The sequence below is a fragment of the Hemicordylus capensis genome, chromosome 6 (assembly GCF_027244095.1).
Source record: "Hemicordylus capensis ecotype Gifberg chromosome 6, rHemCap1.1.pri, whole genome shotgun sequence".
NCBI classification, from domain to species: domain Eukaryota; kingdom Metazoa; phylum Chordata; class Lepidosauria; order Squamata; family Cordylidae; genus Hemicordylus; species Hemicordylus capensis.
The window spans coordinates 75,384,456-75,403,235 of NC_069662.1; the positions used below are offsets into that span (position 1 = coordinate 75,384,456).

The 18,780-nt window shown below is 41.9% G+C and overlaps 1 protein-coding gene across 2 annotated transcripts in view; it reads left to right on the forward strand.

Moving 5' to 3' along the window:
- LOC128332090 (uncharacterized) overlaps positions 1–18,780 on the forward strand; it is a 51,002-nt gene that overhangs the window by 22,407 nt on the left and 9,815 nt on the right. For both annotated transcript variants that reach the window (XM_053266359.1, XM_053266360.1), the window contains 7 exons: positions 1,138–1,274; positions 3,861–3,980; positions 7,091–7,118; positions 8,833–8,848; positions 10,745–10,763; positions 14,742–14,780; positions 16,350–16,451. In XM_053266359.1, coding sequence (XP_053122334.1) covers positions 1,138–1,274; positions 3,861–3,980; positions 7,091–7,118; positions 8,833–8,848; positions 10,745–10,763; positions 14,742–14,780; positions 16,350–16,451 — 461 coding nt within the window. The remainder of the gene's footprint in view (positions 1–1,137; positions 1,275–3,860; positions 3,981–7,090; positions 7,119–8,832; positions 8,849–10,744; positions 10,764–14,741; positions 14,781–16,349; positions 16,452–18,780) is intronic.

The following is an 18,780-nucleotide window of genomic DNA, read 5'->3' on the forward strand; positions in this document are numbered from 1 at the left end:
ACCAAAGACATACTTGTGGCACATAACGGGGCATACAGTCGAGCAAGTCACATGCTTCAAATACCTGGGGGATGGTCCTCCACACCTCTGGCATTAGGAAGACCAAGACCCATGGCAACTACATTGCATTAAACACCAAGAGAAGTGCCACCATTATCCTAAAATTCTTCCTCACAAGAGGACAATACATACCCACAGCCCTAAAATTATTTGGAGCCAAGTCGCTGGCCTAGCCCCCCTAATGCTACAGGATGATTACCAATCCAAATAGAAACTAACTCTGGTGATGAAAATAGCATCACTTAGGCTATACCCTGCCCACCACCTCCATGGGTCATGAGCAGGCCATAACACTCCTCAAACAGTGCATAATAGACATAGAGCGCCAAGCTGACCTAGGCAGGGACCCGAACTTCCTTATTTCAGAAAGTCTTAAGATACATGGCAACACCTGCTATTTACCTTAGGCAGCTTGAGGCCTCCAATCAGAAAGACCTTCACCTTGGCCTGCTTTGGTGCTGTACTAGATGGAAGATACAGGAAGATCTTTCTCAGAACACCTGTGCCCATGCAATACTGGGCAAGTCAAAACCACAGAACATGTACTCCTTCATTGCCCTTTCTATAGACTCCCACAATATACTCATTCTCGCACAACTGACTAGGTTACCTGGCCACCCTGATTAATTCTTAGGTCTTAGGTTGTGCCATTGAGTTGGTGTTGACTCCTGGTGACCTCAGAGCCATGTGGGGTTTTTGGTAGAATACAGGAGGAATTTACCATTGCCTTCTTCCGTGCAGTATGAGATGATGCCTTTCAGCACTTTCCTATATCGCTGCTGCCCGATATAGGAGTTTCCCATATTCTGGGAAGCACACCAGCAGGTATTCAAACCAACAGCCTCCTGCTCTAAACAAAAACATAAGATAGACATCAGCAACAGTCACTGGAGATACTGTGCTGGGGATGGATAGAGCCATTTACTCTCCCCTGCTAAATAAAGAGAATCACCACATTGACTGATGTAGTAAACCCTTTCTATCTTGGAAGGGGGAGAAAGAGTGTGTAATATGTTTATGGAACTAATTCTGTTGCTTGGACAAAAACTTGTGCTCTTTCTTTTTCTGTGTTTATAGGCTTGGAATATGTGGTTGAAGTACGATTTAAAGGGAGAAGAGAACCTTCTTATGAATGCCAGCTATGCTGCTTTACTACAGAATTGGCACCACTGATACAACATCTCATTGGCCAAAGACACAGAAAATCATATCTTGTATGTTACCTCTAGGTTTTTTTTACAAGGCACCAGAAAGGCTAAAATAAAGATGTTACCTATGTAAGGCTTAACTTCTGGCCTTCATGTTTTTGCCTAGTGAGAGGTGGGTGGGGGGCGTGTGGCTTTATATTCAGCTTTTTTCAGCCACCAAGCTCAGAATGCACTTTTTAAAGGTGCACACTTGCACAGCATATTGCTTGTTTTTTCTGGGTACATAGTTCAAAATGAAAATAGTGACATGTACCTCATACAGCTGGGATCTTTCTCCTTAAAGTAGGAAAGATAAATACCTTCAGTATGCAGGCAGAAGGATGTTATGTGCATACATCTGTGTGGCTTCACATGATCAATTGAAAGTCAGTAGGAAGGCCAGGAGAAGGAACCAGAGGTGTCAGGTGTGCATGTTTGCATGTGGCATATCATCTGAAGCCACCAATGCGCCCAGTTCCCAACATCCACCTGACAATTCTACCTACTTTGTCAACCCAGCTTGAAACCTTAGTGATAGAAGTTGGTAGTACCTTGGGAGAGTGAGGCAGGAACCAGATGCAAGCAGCTTCAGATGACATGCCACACAGGAGCATGCACATCATGTGCTAGGGATATGCAGAATGTTTTGAGCTCGAAACGTTTTGACTTGAAATGGGCCATTTTTAGCTCGAAACAGAGTGTCTTTCAAATGAAGGGTATGTTTTGAGCTCTGAGTGGTATGACCCAGTTCAGAGTTGGAACATTTTGAATGTTCCAAGTGCCATTTGGATGCCTTTCCCCGACTTGCTGACTGGTTTTTGCAATCCAGTCAGAAGCCAGTGCCATCTCCTTGCTTCTTTATTTGCTTGTTGTGATACAAAACAAGTTTATTTCTATGATAACAAGCCAACCAAGAAGCAAGGAGACTGCAGGTTAATCAGAAAACCAGTCAGCAAGGGGAAAACAGGCCTCCAAAATGGCACTCGGAAAATTGCATACTTGTTCTGTTGGAACAACCAGTTGTTCAGACAGAACGTTCTAGGCATTTGCATTCTGTTCCGAGTTCAGAACAGGACACAAATCTTGTTCCATGCACATCCCTACCATGTACCCTTCTGGTACACGGTGTACTCCCCTCTCTCCCAGATTGGTTACTAACTTTCAACTGATTGTGGAAAGTCACTGTTTGTAAGACCTTGAAGGCATCCATGACTTCCCAGTTGTTAATAAAACTTGTATAAGCTAGAAACTCTCCCTGCTTCCACAAACATACACACCTTTAGAGCTTAAAATGTCATACCATGTCAGATATTTCTTTAGTTAATGCCTGGTCATGTGGAAGCTCGAGCTTCCAGCAGCCCAGACTTCCATAGAACTGGGGGAAGGAGTGCCTGGCAGTAGGGAAATTCCCCAGTGCAGCATGCTCCTTGTGCGATGCATTGTGGGAGGTGGCAACCTGTTTTCCACCCCGTCCCCTCAACACTCGGGGATCACTTGTGCGCCAGTCATGTGGGTGCCTGGCGTGAGTGATCCTGGAGCAGCGAGTATCATGTGAGAGAATGTAGATTGTGTCCTTCCCTCCCCTCAGCCCCACCCAAAATGATTGTGTGAATGGCCTTTTGGAGTATTGGATGTCCTACATTATTACTACTAACTCATGCTTCCTTGACCCATCTGGAATCTGTTCCGAGAAAGCATTGTCCTTATACTCTCTTTAATATGGAGGTCTGTAACAACCTTCAATCACAGTGTTGTCTTTATTTCTTCCTCCAGTTCTTGCCCAAATACTCTCCACTGGGCTACCATGTCCACCTTCTTAGATTTCTCTGCAGGTGTACACACTCTTTTGACAACGCTGCTACTCTTGTTTTTCCATTGTATCTATTTATTTTTAACAAGTTTGATTGATTGTTAAATTTATATATCTCCTTTCATTAAAACAATCCCAAGGCAGTTTACAGCAAAATTTAAAAACAAGATTGTAAAAAAAAAAAGACACAATTAAAATATAAAACAAATCTGATTAAAAATTTAAAAGTTATATCATTCAGTTGGTATTTTCCAATCCTGGGAATAATCCTACTTGATAGGTATCTTGACCTTTCTAGATTAGGAGCTCAGGCTCATCTTGTTTCACATACGTTGGGAATTGGTGTATAATCACTGAAAGCCATGGCTATTATGCGCTAATGTCACTGCTTCTGTCTTATTGGGGCTGGGGTATAAACCCCACAACTTCCCCAGTTTCTTTTGTAGCACCCAAGTCTCTATCTTTAGTACTTCTCTGTGTACTTTAGGCTTTTGGGACAGGCTGTTAGAAGCCTGGATGAGCTAGTTTGACACTTGAAGTAGATGGAGTTGGAGGGCTTTGATACCCAGGAGAGGGCACGTGGATGGTCATGCATTCTTCTTTGGGGGGCAGTGGAGCTCACCTGGACCTCAGTAATGAAGTGTAGTGATGTTGGTTGTCATGATGTGATGACAAAACCATAATATTTCACTCATAGATTGCAATGATTTTTGTCATCTCCAAATATTTTAGAATGGGGCAGGTCAAAATAAATGAACAGAAATGTAAAATGGTTGACCTCTGTATTTCCATTGTCTTGGCAGATGAAACATCATGCAGAAAAAGCAAAAAGGACTGCAAACGATGGGCAAGAAGATAAAGTTAGATTTCTTAAACGGATAGCAAAAGAAGTAGAGGAGGCTGAAGGTTTAAAAATGTATAAGGTGAGCTGGAAACCTCCATTGGTAATACTAATCCTTTATTATGCTTATCGACCAGCAGTGCACAACAAACAGTAAGCAAAGCAAAACGATTGGGTTACAAGCCATTAAATTGAAACAATAACTAAATCACATTAGCCAAGCTGTGCTGGTCTGTGATCGTAATAAAGGAACAAAGTGTTGATGAATTTTACAAGTTATAAAACAAAATTTTGAAACATTTAAATAATTTAAATCATTCTAGTCAGACAGTGAATAATGAATACATTATTCACCATTTATAAAGAATTATTCATTTAATTATTACATCATTCTGGTTGGGCGGCATGGTGTTGCTGACCATGCATATGGTGCTACACATGGGCAGGTAGGGGATTATTCTTTCCTCCTGATATCTTTCTGTAATTGTAGAATTTTAACAGTTGGTAAAGACCTAATATTCTATTCAGTTTGGCACCCTCAGAATTCATACACCAACTTCCTACTTCACAGGCAGACCAAGGCTAATATGGACCCAGTTATAAGAATGAATGTCCAGGGTGCAGAGATTTGAAATAAAAACTAGCATGTATTATAACTGCAATCATTTACTTGTGGTCCATTTTTGTTCTGAGCATGTTTACTCAAAGGTAAACGAACTGATTTCACTGAAACTTGCTTCCAGGTATGCCTAGGATTTGAAGAGTTACAGCCTGGTCCTGGGCAAGATTATTTGGAAGCAAGTCCCAATGAGTTCAGTGGGATTTATGTATTTTATTTATTTATCAAATTTGTACACCACCCCAAGCTTTTGTCTCAGGGTGGTTTACAGTGACACAAAACAGGTTAAAACACAGGAAATAAAAACCTTAAAACAATTTAAAACTGGTGTCAGATTAAAATGCTTGGGTGAAGAGGTAAGTCTTCAAGTGCTTTTTAAAAGTTGTCAAAGATAGGGAGGCCCGTATTTCAGTAGAGATTGCATTCCAAAGTCTTGGGGCAGCAACAGAGAAGGCCCGTCCCCGCGTGGCCACCAGACAAGCCAGTGGCAACTGGAGACAACCCTCTCTGGATGATTTCAATGGGTGATGGGACTAATAATGAAGAAGATGTTCTCTTAAATACCCAGGAACTAAGCCGTTTAGGGCTTTATAGGTTATAACCAGCACTCTGTATTTTGCCTAGAAACTTATCGGCAGCCAGTGTAGCTCTTTCAACACAGGAGTCATATGATCTCTCTGAGATGATTCAGAGACCAACCTGGCTGCAGCATTCTGTACCAACTGCAGTTTCTGGACTTCGTACAAAGGCAGCCCCACATAGAGCACATTGCACAAGTTAAGTCTAGAAGTTACCAGCATATGTTGTGCCACCATTTTGAGGTGGTTCATCTCAAGAAACGGACGCAGCTGGCGTATCAGCCAAAGCTGATAGAAAGCACTCTAGCCACTGCCTTAACCTGAACTACCAGGGAGAGGTTTGGATCCAGATGCACTTCCAGGCTGTGTACTTCTTCCTTTTGGGGAAGTGTGATCCCAGATACAACAGACAGATAAAAATTTTCTCTAGAATTTCAACCCTGCACAATAAGTACCTCCATCTTATCTGGATTCAGTCTCAATTTATTATACCTCATCCACCCCTTTACTGCCTTCAGGCAGGCATTTAGGGAAATTATGCCTTCTCCTGATGACGTTGACATGGAGAAATAGATCTGGGTGTCATCAGAAGTTAAGTCTTAACACCCTGCACCAAATCTACTGATGATCTCTCCAAGTAGTTTCATGTAGATGTTACAAAGCATTGCAGACAGTATGGAGCCCTGAGGGACACCATACATAAGTTCACATTTCAAAGAGCGACAGTCTCCAAGCAACACCATCTGGAATCTCTCTGAGAGGTAGGAGCGGAACCACTGTAAAACAATGCCTCCCACCCCCAACACTCTCAACATTCCAGAAGGATACTATAGTCAATAGTATTGAAAGCTGCTGAGAGATCCAAAAGGACCAACAGAGTCACACTTCCTCTGTCAATTCCCAATTGGAGATCATCCATCAGGCCGACCAAGGTAGGCTGCAACCCATAATCCGCTCGAAAGCCAGTTTGAAATGGATCTAGATTATAAGTTTCCTCCAAGACTGTCTGGAGTTGGGAGGCCACCACCCTCTCAATTACCTTGCCCAGCCATGGGAGGTTGGAGATAGGCCTATAATTGCTTAACTCCAAGGGATCCAAGGCAGGCTTCTTCAAAAGAGATCTAATAATTGCCTCCTTAAGACAAGGAGGCATCCTGCCCTCCCTCAGAGAAGCATTTATGATTTCTTACAACAACCTCTCTGCCAGATAGAATAAGCCATGTTGGACAAGAGTCAAGAGAACAGGTGGTAGGTCTCACTGTTTCAAGCAGCTTGTCCACATCCTCAGTAGTCACAAACTGGAACTGATCCAGCTGAATTACACAAGAAGAGTTCCTGGACACCTTTGATTCAGACACCACAATAATTATGGAATCTCCATCTAAGTTGGCCCAAATACAAGAGATTTTGTCTACAAGGAACTCATTAAAAACTTCACAATGGGTAATTGATGGTTCCAAATTCTGATTCAAGGAAGGAGGGGCATGTACTAGCCCCATCACAACCCTGAACAACTCTGCAAGACATGAGCTTGCAGATGCAATACAGACAGAAAAGAATTGTTTCTTTGTTCCACATATTGCCTGAGCATAGATCTTTAAATGCTATGTCGTAGAAATGTTTTTCTATGTTGTAATCTGTCAGACTCAAGTTGAGTCTTTCTCCACTTGCGCTCCAGTCATCTGCCTTTCCGCTTCAGCCCCCATAGATCTCCCGTGTACCAAGGGAAGATCTATGGGGTACCATTTACTCCTGAATTAGAGTGCACAGAATTATAAACTGCCTTGCGTCATAGCTTCCTTTTCCCAAGATCAGGATTGGGGATATTTAAGCAAATTGGAGTGCTTAATTAACCAAAGTGCAGATAGACAGGAAATAGTCTTACATCTTTTTTTCCTGGACAAATTATTAAAAACCCCCACTGTTTTTTACTTTGATTATTTCCCCCTTACATTGAATATAATAAAAGTGAATCAAATATCTTTTTCCTCCTAGCGTGAACGTTATGAGAGACCCAGCACTTGTAAGTAAAAACTCTGGTTTTTTTAATATACAGGAGACCCTCGTTTTCCGTGGGTTCTCACTTCATGGACTCACCTGGGAGTACCAGTTATTTGCAGTTTTCTACCCTCGCAATAACTGAATTTCCAGCCATTCACGCTGCCTCTTTTTGCCAGCTAAGAAGCAGGGAGAGTGTCCATCAAATGGCCACACTCCCCACTGCCCAGCTGGCACTTGGGAAAGCTTAAAGAGGGGTGTGAATGACCAGGGGCCTTCCTCCCTCCCTCCCTAAGCCTTCTGGGGCTTAGAGAGGCTGCAAGGAAGGCTCTCAGCCACTCAGACCACTTCTTAAAGCCTCCCTGTTTGCATGGGGAGACTTTAAGAACAGCAAGAGTGGCCAGGTGCCTTCCTAAGCATTTAAAGAGGTGGTCTTTGCATTTTAGAGCTATGATAAGGGGTGTGACAAGCTATTCCTTGGCATAGGGAGAAGGCAGTTTTCATGAGTGCTAGCAAGGTTGTATTACAGCCTAGAGTTGCTTTGTTTCGAAGCTGATCTAGACTGGGAGCAATGAAACAAGTCAGGATTTAAAGTAGCACAAACCAGAGTTCTAGTTTCATATCTAACAGGAAACACAGTTAAGACACTCTGGTTACAAACCAATTTCAAATCTGTGGTTTCAAATCCTGGTTTGGTTCAAAATAAACTATGATGGAATCCTTAGCCCTCTGTGCATGACAGAAAAAGGGAGTGATTGGGGGGGAAAGGATTGGCAGAGCGGTTGAAAAATAGTAGCAGTAGGGTGAGAATATTTGAGGCTGCTTAGAGCTGTTGAAAGAAAGCAGTTGTAACTGGAGCTGCCTGGCTGCAATTTCCTGGAGAATTGCCAGCATATTCTTCACTTGGGTTATTAATTCATCTCTCCCGTTATGAGAGGGAAGGGGAGAGTGCTTGACTCTCTGCCGCTGTTATGGGAGAACACAGCTCTGCTATTTCAGCTGTGTTGGGAGGCTGGGGAGTTAGGGAGCAGCAAGAGACTTCTGTAGATAATGTTGGTCTGGGGTGTGTCTGGGTGGGAAAAGGGGAATCGCTCAGACATGGAATGTTGAGGTCAGATTCTTGGAGGGTGGAGTTTTAAGTGGGAAAAGGAGTTTGAATTTGAATGTTGGGCTGGGAATGAGGGTGGAGGAGAGGTAGGTAGGTAGAAAATTGACTCATTTCAAACCATATATGTGGAAAAGATACAGGAAACTAGAAACATCAAGTGCTGAAACAAAGAAACTTCTCTTAATACCGAATATTGGGTTGCCATTCCTTTAAGAATAAATTGTTTTTGCCCCCTCTTCTTGGAAACCCACACATAGAAGGTTTGTACATCTACCCCAAAGTGAAGTTAACAAGTTTGTGACACTTATTTTTCACCACGCTGAGCTGCTGACGGTCCCCAGTGACTTGGATGAAGCTCCTCCGTTCTTTGCACTTTTGGAAATTCTAACAATATGTCCATAAGGCAAAGAGAATTCCTGCGATCTTCCAGCAATGGTGGGGTGCGCATAGATCGAGAGCCAGAACTCTTATTCTGGGGTGAGGTAGAGACAGAGTGCTCTTTGTGAATAGGCTGAATGCTGTGGGTATAAATCTGATCCCTTTAGAGAATGCTCACAGATGTCCAGTTGTATATTATTAGAGAGTAATTTATATACTTCTGCTGATAATATTCCTTTTTTCCCCCTTTCAGCTTCCTCGAGAGCAAAGTAGGTAACACAGAGAGTTTGTATCTCTGTACCTTTCTAGTTATGTGGGTTTGTCTTTGCACCATGCTAATTTTCTGTGTGGTAACCATGCTAATTTGCTTGCTGCTATTGTTTTAACTATCTTCAATTAACAATGGCAGTAGAATAACATTTAACTTGTAGACCCACTCTTCTGATATGAGAAATTTCCTTGTAATATATGAGCCAAAACTTCATTAATTTAACTTCAGATGTTACTTCCTGCTCTTCCCATATTAAAATACTTGGAGATCAGCATAATGTCCAATACTTTCTATACACACATTTCTCTCCTCTCTTCTCCTTCCCCCTTCTTACTTGTATACACATGCATGCACCCTTGTGATGTATGCCTTGTGCATACATCACTTATAGGTTTTCTGCTATTGCATATCTTTCACTCAGTGAAAGTGGACCAGCCATAGGCAGTTATTGCTTTGCTTTTTCTCTCCTCCACCACCCACTTCCCTTGAATTATATTCCTTTGCAAACCTGAAGTATGCCAGCTTTCATACATCCTGTTCAGCTATAGTGCTTAAATGGGAGACTACATGTGAACACTGTAAGATATTCCCCTTAGGGCAGTGTTTCTCAACTACCGGTCCGCGGACCTGTGCCGGTCCACAAGGTGTGGGGTACCAGTCTGAAGCATCACTAATAAAAATCACCCCTCCCCCCCAAAAAAAATCTGGGCCGGTGGGGGCTCTCTGGAGCTCATTTCCAGGCAGCCCTCGCTGCTGGATAACATTCATTTCGCTTCCTCGAAATGAACATTATCCAGCAGTGAGGGCTGCCCGGAAATGAGCTCTGGAGAGCTGCCCAACATTGTTTTTTGGGGGGGTACAACCCCCTTACTAACTGCTGGTCCAGGAAACTGCACACGAATAATAAACCGGTCCATATCTCAAAAAATGTTGAGAAACACTGCCTTAGAGGATGGGTCTGCTCTAGGAAGAGCATCTGCTTGCAGAAGGTTCCAAATTCCCTCCCTGGCATCTGCAGATAGGGTTGAGAGAGACTCCTGCCTGTAACCTTGAAGCCGCTGCCAGTCTGTGTAGGCAATATTGAGTTAGATGGAACAATGGCCTGACTCTGTGTAAGGCAGCTTCCTATGTTCCTAATTCTAGGATTGTAAAGAGGAAGCAAACCCTCTTCCCTATCCATTTTCTCCCCACCATGAGTTATTTTATAGTCTCAATCCTGTTTTTAAAACTAAAAAGCAACCCACCCACCCCAAACTGTAGTCTTTCTACATAAGGAAGGTGCTCGGATCATTTTGGTGGCCATTTTCCTGCTTGCTAGCACAAGACCAGCTCTCCTCTCATAAGGCCAGGGAGTCATTCTGTGAAACTGACTTTCAGGAGATTTAGAACAGACAAAAAGTACTATTTCACAGACTACTTGGTTATCTATGAAACTTTCTACCACAAGATGTGGTAATAGCGCCTAGTTTAGATGACTTTAAAAGGGGCTTGGATGAATTCACGGAATGATATGTCTATCACTCTCTTCTAGTCTTGGATTTATATGCTATCCTCCGGTTCAGAAGCAGTATGCTTCAATACTCATTGCAGGGAAGCAAAGGTGGAGGAAGGATCGGCCTTTCTTTCCTGCTGCTGGGCCTCTGAGAGGCATCTGGTTGGCTGTGGGCAACAGAATGCCAGACTTGATAGGCCTTAGTCTGTTCCTGAAGGGCTCTTAGGTCCTTTTGACTGTCAAATTGGTTCTCATTGTCCTAGTCTTAACATCTGGTACAGGGAGGGGTGTGTGTTTGTGTCCATATCATGAGAGATCCATTTTTAATAAGTTGAAAGTTGTGTGCACTTCAAAGCAGTTTTATGGTGCTTTCTTAATACTCCTTCTGAATCTTATTTTTAGAGCTGGATTCAAACCTGAGGTATGTATCTAGAAAGTTGTTTTTGGTGTTTTAGCTTGAATGAAAGTGTTAACTCTTTCTGAATATGCTGCTGTACTTTAAATTACTGTTTTATTTTGTGCCTACTAAAGGTTAAAATTGATATGGTACTTCATAAATATTCAAAGGAATGACACCCAAAGGAAGATATCCAGATCTTGAAAAGTTTACTTTCAAATTGCAGGCAGACCATGGCATTGGCGGACTCCCTATCCGCGGTCCCACATATTCACCAATTACCCGACCTCAGCATACATGATAGAAACCAGGACACAAAGGGTTACCTGATCTCAGCATACACAATAAAACCCAGCATGCAGAGGTTTAAGACCCGTGTATCCGCAGGTTGGGAGGTGGACAGAAATGACCTCTTAAGTAATTTTCATTTTGTGACTAGGTCTATTTTGTGCCTCATTTTGTTTAAAAATAATAATTTAAAAAGCTTAAAACCCTGTGACTTTTCACAGGGGGGAAAACCTGATTTTAGCACTTTGAGGGGGCACTTCTGGAGGCCCACGAACCATGGTAGGACACTTTATTTCACTCCCCTCCCCCATTTTGGCCCATTTTCACTGCGGTTTCCCAGCCTCCAGGAACCTAACCCCCACAATAGCATACACCTAACAACTCTGTATTCACAGTTTCCTAATGGCAGGGAATGGAACCCCCACGAATACCAAGGTTTGCCTGTATTATGGTGGCTTAAGATTCTCTGCAGTATGAACTAAAGGTTGCTTTTATGCTCTCAATATTCATTCCTTCATCAGACTTAAAATTCTGTATACAAAAGGATTATAGATTTTCTAGTCTCTCAAATTATTTGAGAATTATTTTGGAGACTGCTCTGAAACCTTAAGATATAAACACCTGTTTTCTCATTGCCTGGGAGCTATATTTTGGGCAGAGCGATGAGCCACAAACATTATCTTTCAAAGTGAAATTCAAAGTATTCAAAGTCCCAGTAAAATACCTTTTACTGGGACCAACAAATGTCATAAAGTTGTGAGCAAACGCTTGAATTCACTAGAACTCTTCATGCTGGGTGTCAAAGCAAATGAAAGGTTGGCAGAGGAGTGATATTGGTGGGTATGATGGAAAAGTCTGAGTCTCCAGTTCGTAACAATCTTAAGTAGGAACTTTGCAGACTGACTTAAATTAGAACATGCCTGATACATAAAGCTCTCCTGGTGCAGCAAGGTGTGCTGGGATCAGTGGCCCTTCTAACTTTTTTTCATCTCTGTGCAGAATGAGTTTTGTTCTGTGCGGCAGTATGAAGGCACTGTGTGCGCACATGCATTCAGAGCCGGGCCTTCCTAATTCAACCTGAACGGGATCTAAAATTAACTGAGTGGACATCAGGAAACTTGTGAGCGTGCGCACGCCTTCGAGGGAACAGTGTTTGGGATGTAGGAGCCATGACTGCTCTCATTTTGAATTTAAGTCAACCATTGCTCAGATCAGGTTCTCATATATAGGTTGGTCCACATCAGTCCCTTGTAAGGCAGAGAGTGGAAGGCGGGGGAACACGCATAGTAGCAGAGGCGTACCTAGGGAAAATAGCGCCTAGGGCAAACACTGAAATTGCGCCCCCTGTCCAAGCATCTGACGCCCATCTTTCAGATAACTTTACCATAATATCAGCTCAAAAATACAAGTCAGGCTTGTTAATCTTTTAATATTTCAAAAACTATTTAGCAGTGGGCATAGCCAGACCAAGAAAATGCTGGAAGACTACAAATTTCGGTATGCTGGGGCTCATGAAATACTCAAATACTATGTGGAGGTGTACTTGGAAAACTAAACAGAAGTGCCTGTCTAATTCTCTACTATGCATTGTAGCATCACCATTATATAAGTTTTAAAAATAAATGGAGAATTTGACTTTTCCCAGATACTCTGAAAATAATTAAAGGATATGCAGAGTAAACTGTGTCACTGCTTGGAATATATTCTAGTCTTTCAGAAAGACAGTTAAAATGAGAGAAAGAGAGCAAGAAACTCCCAGTGGCCTTAATACTAAGGATTTCACACTGATTCATAGACAAGCTCACCATTAATAGCCATATTATTAAGACATCACATTTAACTCACTTATCACAAGAAGCAAAGTAAGAGCAAATGAATACAATCTAGCTCATAAGCTTCAGCTCAGTATTCACAAGCCCTGGTTCTCTGTACATAATGCCAATCTGAATATGTGTACAGTGTCTTATACTATATTAATTGTTTTAATTTTTTTTACCTGTAGCTCCTTTGGGGGGCTTCCTAAAGGCTGTGGGGGGTGTCTGCAAAGGTTCCCCTTCCCCCCGCAGGCCTCTAGGGCCTCGCAGGGACCATTTGAGCATATGCAGTGGCCATTTTTAAAAATAATCTTTTTTTTAAAGGCCACTGAAAACAAAATGGCCACAGCACATGCTCAAATGGCTTCTGCAAGGCCTGGCATGACCTAGGGCCTCTCAGAGGCCATTTGAGTATGCATGGTGGCCATTTTGTTTTCGGGAGCCAATTTTTAAAAATTTTTTAATTTTACAAAATGGCGGGGGCCCCCCAGGGCACGTGCCCTGCCTGCCCCATGCTAGATATGCTCCTGCATAGTAGTTCCTATATTAACAAAGCTAACTTTTGCTAGATTAATTTCTAAGTGACGCACCAAGTAAAGTGTCCATAGCAGCCAAAGTGTGTACTGTTGCCTAGTGTTTGGAGGGCAAAATCAAATCAAATCCTTTATTTCAGTCATTGACCAGCATAGGTTTGGAGGGCATTTTTCCCCTGTAGGCAAAACCCCATCACTGGGTGGTAGGTCATCTTTCTCCAGTACTAGGATCTTTTTCAAAGAAGGTGATACATGGCAGAAGTCCTATCTGTCCATTAGAAATCCCCCTTTTCTTCCTAGTGGGCCAACACATCTATTTGACATTACTGTGTACTTGGAAAAATTATCATAATATTCCTCTTGGTCCTGTGCTTAGGCTGCACAAACTGTCAGATACGAGGAAAGTTGAATAGATCTTATCTAATAGCTGTAGTCACAAAGTGCTCTAATAAAATGAGTTCAGGAAATCTGGAGAATTTGTGTGTGTGGGCGGGGGAAATAGCACTTACATTTATATACTGCTTTATAGCCGGAGCTCTCTAAGTGGTTTACAATGATTTAGCATATTGCCCCCAACATTCTGGGTACTCATTTTACCGACCTCGGAAGGATGGAAGGCTGAGTCAACCTTGAGCCCCTGGTCAGGATCGAACTTGTAACCTTCTGGTTACAGGGCGGCAGTTTTACCACTGCACCACCAGGGGCTCTTATATCTGAAATGAGCTTCTTATATCTACACCTCGTAGTGATAATCTCTAATGATCTTAGAAGTTGTGCCATTTTTCTGATTTGCATAGTGAACTCAGACAGAGCACTGCTGCTGAACAGTGTGGATTTGCCTGTATCCCTGCCATGTAATCTGCCCCCACATGTAAAGTGGAGATTGTTCTGATGACCCTCCAGATATGTGCCTAATACCTAGCAGTAGTGAAATATTCCTAGCTCTTCCACCAAGAAGGTTCCTAACTCCTAGACCAGGTTGCACAACTTTGGCCCTCCAGCTGTTGTTGGCTACAACTTCCATCATTCCTGACTACTGGCCAGTGTGGCTGGGGATTATGGGAGTTGTAGTCCATAATCATAAGCAACAGCTGGAGGGCCAAAGTTGTGCAGCCCTGTCCTAGACTATAGATAGATCATCCTCCTTACTTTCAAAAACTTCGTTTAGCCCCCTTCCTCCCACTAGCTACACTTTCCCCCCTAGGCAAATGTGCTCTAGCATCTGGTAGATGCAGCCACTGCCATAGACCTTATAACTGCTATGTGAGGTGTCTCCTCCATATCCAGAAAGGTTCTTGTGCACAATAGAGCATACGATCTCTCATTTTGCTGACATCGCTGAGGCTTGTGTTCTGTTTTACCTACAGAATGATCCAGTCCGGAGACAAAAAGCCCTGGAATATATGGTAAAAAGGATGGGGAGGCGGGTGGGCATTGACTTGCATTTTTGAAAGTAACCAGTGCTTTCTTTTTCTCTCCGCACATTTTGGAAGACTTTTTAAATGGTCTTTGTATCAAGCATTTTGTCCTGCATTTATCATGTGCTGGATTTATACTTGGTTTGTTAGACGGACATAAGTAACTAGCTGCTTAGTGTATTTTACCAAGGAACTCTTTGTGATTTGTGGCTTGAGCACAGAATCTCTTCAGAAAGGCACTTTGTAATTCCCCCAACTTGAAGTTCAGTCCTGGATGATTCTTTTGACATTAGATGAAATGCAAGTGTTGAAAACTTGATATTATTTTCCAAATTTATAAGGCATATTTAGGGAAGGTTGTGTTTTATAGTCTTGGTTTTCAGAAAATTCTGTGGGATAAATAGTATGAAATTGACAAGGAATTTCTGCCTCTAACCAGATCTTGTGGCTTCTAAAACGGGGCAAATTCACACCTGAATAGTCAAGCAGCTTTGGAGGACTCTGCTAGGAGCAAGTTTGCTTTTATTTTTTGGACTCCCTTGATCTTGTAGCTAGGCTTCTCTAGGGTGATATTGACCCATCTGAGTATGCAGAGAGTACTTTGAGACCTTGGGGCTTAAAATGAGCAGCAAATAGACAGCTTTTGACACCATTTACAGTCTAAATTAGAAATTGGTTCTAATAGGCAAAGCCATTTAAGCTAACAGTGTTGCTTGTGTGGATGTGAACATAATTCTGAAAAATGTTCTTTACAGCTGCAATTTTAAGCACCTGGGAACAAGTCCTTCTGAAATAAGTGGTGTCTGTCTGTCATATCTATATACTGCCTGATATAGATATCTCCAGGCAGCATACATAGTCCAAATTACAATATAAAAACAAAAACAGTTAAAATACTTGCACAGAATAAATCAAAACTATTTCAGAGTAACCAAACAGCCTAAAATTAGCCTTAATTAAAAGCCTGAGAAAACAGCTGTCTTAATTTACTTCTGATTAAACTTGCATAGGATCACAGTGCAAGTAATTTCCATTTTAGAATGTATCCTGAGGCTTCCCAGTACTCAAATCTTGTTTTTCTGTGTGGTTTTTTTCTTTTTTCTGTATAAAGCAAAAAACACCCCGAGGTAGTTAATCTTTTTTCTTTTTCACAGTGGGCCACTCTAGTCCTGTTCACTCATTAGGAAAATTGAAGATCCTGTAGCTACATACAAGGCTCATGGGAGCATGCTATGAATCCCCACCCTGATGCATTGCCCAGTGTTACCGATCACAGGGAATAGCTTTCCTCAAGTACAGCCTTTTCCTCTGCAGACAAGTGCTGTGTCGGTGGAGTGTGTGTGAGGGAGAGGTTGTGTTTAGGGAATGCAACTTGGGAGTTGGGCCTGTACCAGCATACAGTGCCTGCCTGTGGTTTTCATAAGATGTGAATAAAGTTTATGTAAGCACTAAATGTAGACATGCCATGAGGAAGAGAGAGTGCTTTATAGAAAACAATGTGCAATGAAATGATTAATATCTGAGTGTGCCATTCTTGTATCTTTTAAATTCTAATAGGAAAACTTTGAGATAACATCAGATTCAGAAGCAGCTCTGGTAATAAATATTGCACAATCTTTGTCAGAAGCTTTGACGGCCTTTTGTGGAAGGAAAGCTGCTGTAAGTAATCATTTAATTAGTGCCACATTTAATTAGTCACTTTTTGCAGGGTTTCAAGTATTGTAGTGTGATTGCATCTAAGTAATTGTTGAATTATGTGCTCTTCTCCTGCTTATTAATTGTGTAACAACCCTATATCAATAGCAGCAGTTCTTACACCACATGTTCAATATAGGGGAACTTGTGGGTCATCTACAAGTCATTCACCAAGGTTTTTTTAAGCTAATTGCATAACCTTTTTGCAGACTGAGCTGCTTTTGTATATGTTCTGTGCTAGCAATTCCTTCAGTTGTCACCTCCTTACCAGTATTCTTCGTAACTGGACCCAGTTGTTTTCATTAAAATTATTAATGCACCAAGTGTAACAAATTTTACCCATCTGTTTATGTTGCTAATTTGTTTGCCAGTATCCTTGAAAACTTTCCAAAATGGCTTCCAAACAGGTTTGTTTTCCCCTCTGCTTTTCAATAGTGTTCTGAAACAGCAGTTTGAGAAATGCGTTTCTCTAGGCTCTCTAAGCAAGGTGTAGGTATGATGGAGCTGTCTTCAGAGTAATCAAAGTATTATAGTATGGTATAATTTAAGTGTGTTTAAGTGTAGACGTGATCCAAAGAAGCATTGCATGTGCAGAAAACCATGTAAGCACCTGGAGCTTTGTGTGACTTTGCCCACATAGGAACATAGCAAGCTGCCATATACTGAGTCAGACCATTGGTCTATCTAGCTCAGTATTGTCTACACAGACTGGGAGTGGCTTCTCCAAGGTTGCAGGAAGGAATCTCAGCCCTATCTTGGAGAAGCCAGGGAGGGAACTTGAAACCTTCTGCTCTTCCCAGAACGGCTCCATCCCCTGAGGGGAATATCTTGCAGTGCTCACACATCAAGTTTCCCATTGATATGCAACCAGGGCAGACCCTGCTTAGCTAAGGGGACAAGTCATGCTTGCTACCACAAGACTAGCTCTCCTCCCACTGCCAAAGCACTTATAAAAATCAAGTAACATCTGTCTTTTTTCAGCAAGAAACAACACAAACGTCATTTATTTTACGTTGTTGTTCAAATACACTGTTTAAGTGAAAACCATCAGCTAATCCTGTAGCAGCCATATAGCCATGGCTTTTCAGCCACTTTAATCAAATACCTTTAAGCTGTTCTGAACACCCCCGAATTGAATAGATATTATTTTGTGACCTGTCTTTGCAGCTTGTGCCTAAATCAGTGCAGCATTCTGTGAGGGGCAGCATGAGAAAATGGCTGTGCAGGAGTCAGTTGGTAGTCTACTGTAGGTCAAGTGTAAAGCTTGTAAGAAACCTGGAAAGATTGCTTAAAAGGAGTAGCATCCACAGCTGTCCTTACTCTGGAGCAAGTACTTCTTTTCCAGACTAATAATAACTGTGGATGCTGTGTTAAGTAAGAAGTTTATTGTTATAACCATTGGTCGTAACATAACATAAAAAAGAAAAACATTAAAACAAAGCATAGCATACTATAAATTACTTCAGCAGATAGTAATACAGAATTAGTTAACCTAAAACCAATGCTACAACAAGGCATAACAGATGCAAATTTCTTTCAAAGTTTAAAAGAAAGCAAGGCAAAGCGGCAACTTGATAGCTGACATATGAAATCACATCCACAAGAAGAGAAATCAAGCATTCCACATCTGAGCCCTTCAATTTGTCTCTGATCTGTCAATGTGTTTTCCCTAATCACGTCATAGAAGGGACAATAAAAGACATAGCAGATAAACTCCATTTGGGCCGCGCCACAGGGACAAAGGCACTGTTCCACAGGAAGTTTACCAAATCTCCCTTCAAGATATGCCATGGGCATAGTTTGAAAACAAAAAGTTGTAAAAGCCTTCCTCAGTGATATGCGAGTAAGATTAACCAGGAACTGTGAGAAACTTCTATGTTGCTTATAATTAAAATGAAAACCTTGAAAGCTGTACCACAGCAGCATCTCTACAAGCATCCCATTCAAGCAGCCGGTCTCTGTTTTCTTTGCTCCAAGATCTGAGTTCTCCCCCTGAGGGCAAGGACTATAACTGTTGAATATAAGACAGAAATTTAGTTCATTGATTCCCGTCCTTATAATATGAATAACAAAATTTGACTAAAAGATGTTCTGGGAGGCTGTCTAATTTCTTGAAGTGCCTTAGCAGTGTTAAATGAACTCTTGGCAGCGATTGAAGGTAGCCTGACCTCCATTCTTAGGTAGTTAGCAGGAATGCCCTGGGGGAGGCCCAAAATCTTCCTTAGGAAATCGTTCTGGACTATTTCCAACTGAGCAACCACCTTCTCATCCCACCCCCAGACCTCAACACCAT